At 37.6% G+C, this 10,891-nt stretch overlaps 1 protein-coding gene across 1 annotated transcript; it reads right to left on the bottom strand.

Annotated features, from left to right (window-relative positions):
• Positions 1-167: 167 nt before the first annotated feature.
• Positions 168-10,527, bottom strand: LOC109040705 (uncharacterized). The gene is made up of 6 exons (XM_019056712.2): positions 10,397-10,527; positions 8,368-8,480; positions 7,510-7,657; positions 5,670-5,866; positions 2,923-3,182; positions 168-1,372 (listed from the first exon to the last, which is right to left on the bottom strand). Exons 2-6 carry the CDS (start codon positions 8,461-8,463, stop codon positions 1,351-1,353), a joined length of 723 nt encoding a protein of 240 aa, XP_018912257.1. The 5' UTR covers positions 8,464-8,480; positions 10,397-10,527; the 3' UTR covers positions 168-1,350.
• Positions 10,528-10,891: the final 364 nt, after the last annotated feature.

Genomic DNA, 10,891 nt, shown 5'->3' with positions numbered 1-10,891 from the left:
AAACTGCCTTAATGTACTCAAAAATGTGTGCTTCCATGGATTTATTGATGTAGTTAATTAGGGTCAAAGGATTCTTAAGTTAAACAAATATTAGGCTAGGGATTAAGTCGCTCGTCAGAGCTACTCATGAGCAATTGAAATACTACAGAGAAAAACTTGCTATCAACTACTTTCGTTAAGTTTGAATTTAATACCAACTTCAATCTCAGGTAATACATAACGTTTCTCACAAGAATTAGCAATGAATCAATAAGACCGAATGGAGTAGGCTACTGATGCCAGCATATTGTTGGTAAAAAGTGAAACAATGACAAAAGATATCATGATAACTAAGACCCTGCTGGTGATTTTGACAACAAGAATGAAAATGTGCAGGGGCAGTAACTAGTTAAGAATTATGAAACACGATAGAAACCAAAGAAAAACAAAACTAATAAAATTAATTATACTACATGCCTTACAGAAGAAACGAAATACTGAAACTTGTGGGTGAGAATAGAAATAAATCTGTTATTTGCTGTAAAAGCCGTCACAATTATTTAAGAGTAGTGCTATTGAAAAAATGGTAATGAAAAGGAAAATGGTAGATTGGTTGCCACATTGCACCAAAAACTTAATATACTTGAGCTGTTAGCAATTAGCATTGTCAATTTTTTAGTGATAAGGACGTCAGCTGAGCATCAAATTGAAACTGAACAAGGAACTTCGGAAAGCTGATCATCCAATACAAAAATTCTACAAGTAAGGCGATCTTAATTTATACTGAGATTACTCATCTTGCTGGAAAATAACAATTCAAAGACAGCATCATTTAAAAATTTGTAATTAAAGGCTGTAATTTACAGAGCTTGGTCTATGAAGAAACTAAATCCACCGTTGACATTCTTCTCAAACTAGCTGAAAGGCTGTAAACTTTCTTATTAACTACATTGCCAGGCGTGTACAAGCAAATGTAACTGGAACCAAAAAATCTTTGAGAAATATGCAGCAATTTATTGGATTTGGAAACCGGAATATAGATTTCTGAATGCTTTCCAACAATGCCTCTTAGTGTACACAGAGGGGATATTCGTTTAGACAATTTACGGAGAGAAAAGAATAGATCTTCAAATTTTTACACTGTAATAAAAAATTCAAAGGACTTAACTCTGACAAAGTGAGACAAAGTTGTGATTAAAATAAGTTTCTTAAAAATAATCTGGCATTACACAATAGATTGAATTATACAATTAGGACCATAGATGAAAAAAGATCAAGATTTTACACTATTTAAACATTAATAACACCTCTGCGCAGCTTAAAAATTAGTAGCACTTCAAATCACCGTTTTGATCAATCATCCTGTTGTGTTCAATCATCGTTCTCTTCCTCTCTGAAACATAACATTCAATAATATTACACACTTGAATTTACAATCGAGGATGCTGCATTTGAAAAAAAGAAAATGTATTCGGGAGAGAAAAAAATAAAATTTATAATCATGAGCTGAACAATGATGAAAAGAACTGACTGCTAGAATCATACTTGCATTAAAGAAAGAGAGTAAAAACTTTAAATGTAAAAACTACCCCCGTTTTTCTTTTTGACGGAAGATGATGGAGAGAAATAAATATGAGAAGAAAAAGTGGTGAGGTTCACTAAAGCCAAGGCCAAAGGTCCAGCTTTTTTTTTAAGAATCACATTAATTTATTGTAAATAAAACGAATTCAAGCCCTCATTTGCACTAAAATTTGAGGAGCAAGTGAATTCCACAATTTCTGAGAGGCAAAGGATGGTATGATACTTCCAGGTGGAGGGATGAGGAACGTACCAAAATCATCAACAGTTACTGTTTGAACCTATGGGGGTTAAATCGCTTTAAATGGGGAATAAACCTCTTGTGTGCATCAGGGATTTTTTAAATATGTAAGAACTCTATTATATGTAAAATTTTACAAGAAACATGATGGTGCAATTGGTTTTCACTAAAACGAACTTCCAAGCTCAAAAAAGCTCTCAAAGTTAAGTCTACAACAGATCACACTACGTTGAGAGTTCACCTCTATATCGAGTCAAACTCTCCATGCACAGATAGGGTGCAAACATTGGCAGGTTACCTGTGGTTCCAGCCTTAGAGTTCCCAAGCGAAATGGCAACCTGCAAATGTATTTGCTCTCTAGGGTGCAAGGAGAGTTTGACAGGATATAGAGGTGGAAACTTAGGGGTAGTGTGGGAGATTTCCTTCACTTTGTCCGCCTTTGCTGCCTCAACTTTGAGAGCTGATTTTGAGCCTCAGAGCTCGTTTCCCAGACAACTAGTGGCATTATCAAGTTCCTGGCGAATTTTAAAAAAAGAGGAAGAACTTAAATCACAAATCCTTGATGCGTGCAAGCACTCCATTGATTATGCCGACAAACAAAATCTGACTCGATAAAATACATAGTAGTACCACAGTATGACAAGCACAGATGGAATCTCCAGCTCATCATAATGAAGAATTTGCATGCAAATTTTTTATTGCTTCATCTGAAAGTGCTTGAAGAGCTGATTTCATAGTATTTTTAATAATTTTTTTCTTATATGAGAAATAGTATAAAAATAGATTTAAAAGTGAGAAAATGCACCGCCTAGTGATGTCATCTGACGTGAGCATTTCTCGTTTAAACACACATATTTTAGCAGATTAGATCATTGTGTCATATCTTTTCCAATAATTGTTCAATTCATGAACCAAGGGTATCCTCGTGTTCAGTTCATTCAGTAGTTTCCGCTTACAACACGAAATTCATCAAATTTCAGACACTTGCAAATTCTCTATTTATTGTATTCATATGGCTAGACAAGTACACTAACATTGCTATGTTATAATTTTACAACTCTAGATGTGTTTGAGATTCCAGAAGGGGGGGGGGGGGCAATTATGCAGGCAAAATGACAACTTACTTGGGTAACAGGTCACGCTGGAACTCAACCACATGCTCTTTCTGAGACTGCTGCTTGAATACAATTGAGGCAGGGTAATAGTTATTCTTGTTGTTAATTGACCATCCGGAATACGTGTACGTATTCCTGTATAGAGTTTTCCCCTCATCGTCTTTGAACGGAATGTACTTTTGTAACAAAGCTTTTCCATCAATTCTCCAGAGAGGAGGGTCAGTATCTTTATCAGCCAAGTCGCTTTTGCTGACCAGAAATGCTCCAGACTAGAAATAAAAACAGATTTAACTTACAATTCAAAAGCCGAACCAGTAAGATTCAAAATATATCAGATTTTTACGAGTTTGCTTAGCGCTATCAATTGCAGGGCAGGCTTGCAGTCAGAGAAAATAAGTTAACGAGTTAACAGGACAGGTTGCTTTCCCTTCTCCCCAACTCTCGGATTTACGGTTTCTTTAACCCCCCTTTTTTTTGCAAATCAAGAGAGATATGACGAACATAGCTCAGTGCAAAATACTGGTACCGATCGGTAGGGGCTTGAATTTCCAAGAGAAAAATTCACTGAAAATTAGGAGAGCTTTGTGTCGTTTTGCAAAAAATTACGATCTTGCATGAAAGATTGGTTCTTCTCCAGCGACACATTTTCTCTCTTTGACTTTCCTAGTACTCCTGGTCACTAGATATCCTGCACTATGCACTGCAAGACTTGGTGTTCACTTCAGTAAATGCAGTACAGAAAATCTGCGCATCAGAATGTACATGTAGCTGTGTAGTATTTATCTGAGAAGTTGAAGACGCTTTGGATGCTCTGCATAGTCCAGCAATAATTCAAATTTGTGACATGAGCATTTCCAAATACTCTCAACATCCAGCACATAAAAATAGGTTATAATAAAACAGGGGTGAAGAAAATGCTCGATTAAACACCCGCCCGGGCGCGTGAAAAGGTGGAAAGGCCTCAATTTAGTGGAAAGATCCAATAAACAAGGGTTAGAAGGTAAAATTTTTAAGGGTTATAAATGCTGCAGGTTTTCATATCAGTATGCATGGAGATTCCTGATATTAGCGCATTGCAGCTAACAACACAAACAACGCAATTCGCTGGGAGTTTCATACTATTCCTGGAGAGGGGAGCATTGGTCAGCTGATTCTGATTGATCCACGTTTTGTCTCTCGCTTCTGATGCATTCTTCAATTTAAAATCAGGAAAAAACTTGAAGACTCCTATGCTTCGCAAAAGTTAAAAATTAAAATTAAAAATGGTTAATTTGTTTGTTATTATATTTGTAAAACGAAGTTAATTTACACTTGTAAACAGGTGGTTGTAACATAATTTGTTGAAAAAAAAAAAAAAAAAAAAAACTCCTATGCTTTCTATGTGAATACGTAAGTATGGCAGGCTTTTCATATTTTCAGGACCTCTCCACATTTCTTCCGACTGGGTGAAAGTCAAAGAAAAGTTGAGAATAGAAGATGCAAAATGCGAAGGGACCTAATACATGCACTATTCTTATCATCCTTCCACAACTTATGCTTTTTTCATGTCTTTTCCATTTTTTAGTGCTCTGAACTTTAAAGCCTTGTCACATTTCCAGGAAATTTCCACATTTTCAAGATTCTTCAATCAAATTTTGGTTTAAGTAAATCTAATTTCCTAGTCATAATCAAATGAATCCGCCTTTTTTTTATTATTCTTAATATCAAGCGATGTTTTTTGTTTTACTATAATTCATTAGTTAATACATTTTTAAGTGATAGTACTCTCAAAGCATAAAAGCTATGCAGCTAATATGATAAAATTATCCTAAGGAAACATTATCTAATTGTATGAAGAAAGCACTGCAAGATTCGTAATGCTTTCAATCCACAAATTAGACATATGAGCACTTGCCCTGTTGAGGCACGTCAAGTGCCCTTTACTCATTATATTTGGAAGCAAATTTTTTGCCCCCTCCCTCAAAAAAAAACAAGGTCATTACTCTTGAAATAGGGGGGAAATTGTGAGGAAAGCCAACGGCCGGCGCGTGAGAATGTGGAAGCTTAAACGATTCTGCACCTTTGTATAAAATTGCTGAGCCTGAGCTTCGTTCCTAGTATTAGCAATAGCTGAATGAAAGTTTAATTATCAAGCCCAACTTGGTGACTAACAAGACTTTGAGGAGTTAAAATTATTAGAAAAACACACTTTTTTTAAAAACTCTGCTCTCCTTGATTTTGAAGCAAATTTATAAATAACGCTGGTTCAAAATAGATGCCCGGATCAACCAATATAGATACAGATTTTTTGTACTGGGTGTCAACTCAGTACTGGATAATTTGCTGACATATCTAACCGGATGATCTGGCATTTCAGATCATTGCAGGTAGAGTTACAACTCAACTCTACTCATGAATTATTACTGGATACACACTAATTTTTGGGCACAATACTGCAACCACGCTTATTTTCTCAACTAAGTACTCTAGCTGCGCTGTGTATGAAAATCTTCTGTTCGTCTGGTGAAAAAGGACTTAGTAGAACTTTCTACACCCCTGATGCCATAATAATAGAAAAAAGTCGCAATTTTCATGGGGCCATGAGCCACTCTCCATTTTCAAGATTCCTTTTTGCAACTTTCCTACTTTTTAATACCTGTCTTCGCAGCCCTCCCATTTTCACGTACGGGTGATCACAACATGCAGGTCAGGTGGTCAAAAAATTACTTCACCTCCTGAGAAAAACCTCTGTCCTGACAAACATGAAATATACATACCACATAATCCTTGTCTGCTGGGTTAGTAGAATTCAGTGATTTCTCACTGGCGTCGTTGGATTCATCTTCATCATCTTCATCTTCTTCATCCTCCTCATCGTCTTCCTCATCTTCATCTTCTTCATCATCTTCTTCTTCCGATTTTGGCTTTGGCGGCTTCTTCTTTGAGGCAGGGGCAGGTTTCTGTTTGGATTTTGCTGAAGACAGAACAAAAAATTATCCACTTACCATAGGGATTCAAAATTATACAGTGTAACATATGAACAGTTTTCATGTGAATCTTCCTTAAGTTCCCTTGCTGTAAAATTAGACCATACATTTCGACAAAGTAAGTCTGCAATCACATAACTCGTTTGCGGTATCTGAAAATCTCCGCCTCTATGTTATTTTTTTAAAGGAGAACAAATTAACATCATTCCTTGAAGTTTGTGGAGAATTTTTTTTGCACAGAGAAGAAAAATCACAGCAGTTTTAAGGAATTGCCATTGAGTTTTTTCCTTTTAAAGAATGAAGTATGACAGGAAGTCTGCGACGCCGCAGACCGAGTTACGTCATTGCCGACTTACACTGTCGATTTCTGCCGTGCTGAGGGAAAACGCTGTATGAACCTTTAGGCGTTGCCAAATTTCCTTTGATCAAACCTGAATTTCCTGGTAAACTTATGCACATTTCCCCTCCTATTTTTCGGATAATTTTGTTCGGAATTTCACCTGAAATTTCTGAAAATTTCGAGGAAAAATATTCGTAACTCTTCTGAAAAATGAACGGTTCATTAAAGGAAATTTGGCAACTCTCGAATGTTCATACAGCGTTTTTCCTTAGCATGGCAGATTTGTGCTAAAACAGCAGGCTGATTCATCGATTTCAAGTTGGAAATCAAGTTTTCATAGTTTGCGAAATACGTATGTTTTCTGCTGAAATTTTAAAAACACCTACAGTTCACGTGACAAGACTAAAGGGAACCCATCAAACACAGATTTAAACGGTTTTTTAAACATTGCAGTCAATGAACTTCAGAAGGTACCAATCAAATGAATCAATCTTTTGAATCAATGGTACTTCAAGATCAAACGTACTAGAACATAATACCTTTCACATTAGTAAGTTTCTTGCTTATAACTAGAGGCAGATCCAGCAATTTGGCAACATAGGCTTTCCTCCATTTGAACCTGTGTTGAATAATCCATTCTTGATGGAGCACGAGGCTCCTCTGGGAATCTGTGCATTTCCTTAAGTTTAGATGGAGAAAAAACGGTGTTGTTAAATTGCTGGATCCACCAATGCTTATAAAATGATTATCACAAGCCAAGTGGTAAATAGTAACATTCTAAGCACATCTTAGAAGATTAGCCTAAAATTTCCAATTAATTACACACACACAAAACACACACACAAAACAAAAAAATACAGAAAAGACACGCCGTGGTGAGAAATTTTGTCACTTATCAGGGTGTCTAGTTGTTTTTCATTTAGGGATATCCTGAAGAAATCCTGATTTTTCCTGATTTTTTACTGCTAAATGCTGATTTCATAATTTTTCCAATACTTGATTTTTTGCAAAGAAAAATTAAAATTTCTGCATAAGCGTACGCAAAAGCAGAACGCTAAAATTATTAAGATATTTAAAAACAAGTGTGAATCAATGAAAATGTAAATATACGCTAATGAGCCAGATCGAACCGATCGGACGGCCGACTTTTCTCAAATCCTGATTTTACCGCCGATTTTACCTCAAATCCTGATGAAATCGGGATTACATTCTGATTGACCTTAAATCCTGATAGAATCAGGAAAATCCTGATGCTAGACACCCTGCTATTGAAAGATGAGCAATACTTACGCCCAGGCTTTTTTCTGCTCTTGCGTTCAGCAAATTCCTCTTCATCAAAATCAGCATCTTCATCCTCTTCTTCCTCGTCATCGGAACTGGCTGAGTACTTCATTTTCTTTTTAGGTGTAGTCCTCAATCTAGTTGATCTTCTGCTTCCCTGAGAGGTAGAAGTGATCGATCAGCAGAAGAGATACAGTTTAAACGGATGTGAGTAATCATGAATGACATGGTTGCATTCATTTTTAAAATCAAGTTCTCGAGAGAAAACTTCAAATTACCTATTATCACGGACTTGATTGAAATTGTAATGCCTTAGAGCTTACAGCCAATAGCACTAATGGCTGCACTAATCCACAAGCTAATTTCCTTCATTTGTGCTTGCCAAGATTGCAGAAAATTCGCAATTTTAGATTGCAGGACAATGTGGAACAATTCTCAAAATTTGAGCAAAATAAAACTGTTATGAGGACGGAAACAACAGAAAGATAAATTGAAATAAGGTCATTGGGCAGCTATGAATTTATCTTGAAGGTGTCAGACTCTGAGTGATAAGGCTAGATCACCTGAAGCGGCACCCTTTAAGGATTTTTTCACAGAAAACTTTCAGAGAATCCATTTGACAGAAAAGTCTCGCCTTCCTCCACAGACATTTCAATCATACTATAAAAGGTATGAAGTGAGTCCATGAGACATTTCGCATGTCTGAGTACTAACAAAGGTGAATTTCTCAATTGAAAAACAAATTCACACATTTACAACTAATTAGTGAGCCCTTCGGTAAGGTTCATTCATACAGTATTATGAGGGGAATTTCAAGGATGCATTTGGTGTACTTGAGGTAACATTAAGCAAAAGTGCAATCAATACCTTGTCAGACTCAGCATTGTTTTCCTCGTCAACCTCATCAGGTTCATCAGCGTCAAATTCTTCACCTTCCGAATGATTTTCTACAGTCTTCTTCATTTTGGGTGATTTGATATCTGTTGAAGTCAGAAATTTTTAAAGTATGAGTATAGAGAATATCATAAAATGAGAAAAAAATGTGTAAAATATTCATGTGAAACATGACTCTCGATTGGTGGCATTCTGAAATGCAGCGAAACGAATCATCAATCATTCATGAGACGAAAGGATATTAACCGAGAACAGCAATCATCTCCGGGTCATCAGTGCATCAATGATTGAGACAGTTGCCGCTTTGACCAAAGTGGCCCTTGCTCAGCCGGTGTTGCATGAGCAGCGCTTCTGAATTGGACAATTTTCAATATTAACTCAGCTTCAATTCTTTCAGTTATCGGACAATGTTACTCAAGGACTGATCAGTTTCTTCAAGTGAGACTTTATCCTCTTGCAAAAAGGCTCTCAAGAATTTTTCCATCAGATTAACCCCTAAAAAGGTATCGGCATGAAAGGAGTGCGCGCTGTTCGTTCTCCCAAAAGAACACATGTTAAAATGCAGCTAAGTTCCATCTACTAGTGTTACATCACAGAAATGTGGTTATGGCATCTTCGTCCGCGTAGGCATAAAACTGGAGACTCCCACTGATCAGAATGCTATTTTCCTCGGCAGAAGGATATGTCAAAGAAGCTTATACTTAGTGCTCACTAGAGGTACATGATGCCTAATTGGACGTATTTCTGTAAAATGGAACTATGTGCATTGAGACTTGAGCCCTGAGACCCATAAGAATACATACATACCAGGGCTCAAGTCATAATGCACATAGTTCTGTTTGGCAGAGATACATCCAATTAAATTACAGAGGCTCAAGATTTATCGGAGCAGGGGCTTCATTGATACTTTGAAAAAGGCTTTAACCTGTTTCCCACTGTTCATGGCTGCTCGGGGGAGGTATAAAAGGGATGGGGGGGAGGTATTATAAAAGGGGTTTTCTTCTTCTGATCGATTCTGGTACGAAATTCCCCGCAATCAGTCAGTAGTTAAAGAACCCACTTTCCACCAGTGTAAACTGATGGATTTCTTCCTCCCTTCAAAACTTTACCACAATGATACTGGAATAGTAGAAATATATACTCGATGTACCAGCATCAACTCCTTTTCTGCCATAATTAAAGTAGAGGTGTTGTCGGAGGCGTGAAATACCTGAGTTTTCTCATTTGTTTGTTTGTTTTTGGCTTGGGATCAGGCTGAACTATGGTTAGATTGTCCACCAGTGGACTGGTGGATTGAAAATACCGAAGAAATCTCCGGTGCTCCGGGCCATAGATTTGTGGACGCAAATCTGCCAGCGGTGGCTCCATCGGTCGTGACGTCAGCACCAACCAGTGAATTAAAGAAGGCAGTTTGGTGATCGGTTCCACCGCCGGTCAATCAAAAAAAGCCCCTAAAGCTGCAGAGCTTTTACGCTTTAGACTCACAGTTGGAAGGAATAGAACTGTGGCCATAACTTGGCCCAAGCCGCTAAAACCTGGATAGCAACACACAACAGGCTCCTGCGAGCTGAATTGGAAGTACTTGAATGCTGTTTGACACACCATCTTGGTGGAGTAGGATACTTTGGCATCATAGTAATAAAAAAAATTTCAGTTTGGATGAGCCAAGGCACATGTTGTTGGATCAAAACATCAAATTGGTTTGCAGTACAAGTGGAAATGGAGGGAAGAACCCATCATCGAATAATCTATGGCACTGTGAAGTCAATTAGGGAAACGGGTCCAGTTGTAATGGAGATCTGAGTAATATGATAAATGAGTCTCGGGCGTCATGCAAAACTTGGTCGTCAAGTTTAGCGGTCTCCACGCCTTGCATTATGTACATCGGCATCGGCCATAGCATACTACGGTCGGAAGAGAGAAGACATTGCACATTTTTAAAATAAGTACGAGAGCAACTGTACGGACGTTTCAATCAGCAAAGAATGCTTAGCGAGTTTACCTGAATTAAAAGATGTTCAAGGAAGTCTGGTCAATCAGTCAAACGCGCTGAGGAATTCGCCGACCATAAGCACAAACGAAAGCGAAACGGGTGAACGGAACGGATGGCGGACGGACGTGAACGGCAGGCGGCGCATAGAGAAAAAAAAGGAGGTGTTTGCATTTCGGGCATCTTGGAATTTTTCATAGAGTATCTATAGCTTTGATGACGTCATTGGGTACAGCGACGTTTTTATCCTGTCGATTTTCTTGGAAATGGTGTAATTTAAGGGAAAAAGTCATTCTATAAAAAGTGCTTGAAATTATATAAAGAGTTGATTTAAGTAAAAAAATCGGACATTATGGTCAGTTTTTACAGCGTCAACATAACCCTCAACGAGCGTCTTGTTTACATTGATGACGTAGGTGGGTACAAATCCTCAAGATGCAAACACCTCCTTTTTTTCTCTATGCAGGCGGCGAGACCGGGGGAAAAAGCGATAAGTGCGGTGCGGTG

Source organism: Bemisia tabaci, chromosome 5 (assembly GCF_918797505.1).
Source record: "Bemisia tabaci chromosome 5, PGI_BMITA_v3".
Taxonomy (NCBI): domain Eukaryota; kingdom Metazoa; phylum Arthropoda; class Insecta; order Hemiptera; family Aleyrodidae; genus Bemisia; species Bemisia tabaci.
Note: the sequence above shows the minus strand (reverse complement) of the source record. Positions and strands in the feature narration are given on the sequence as shown.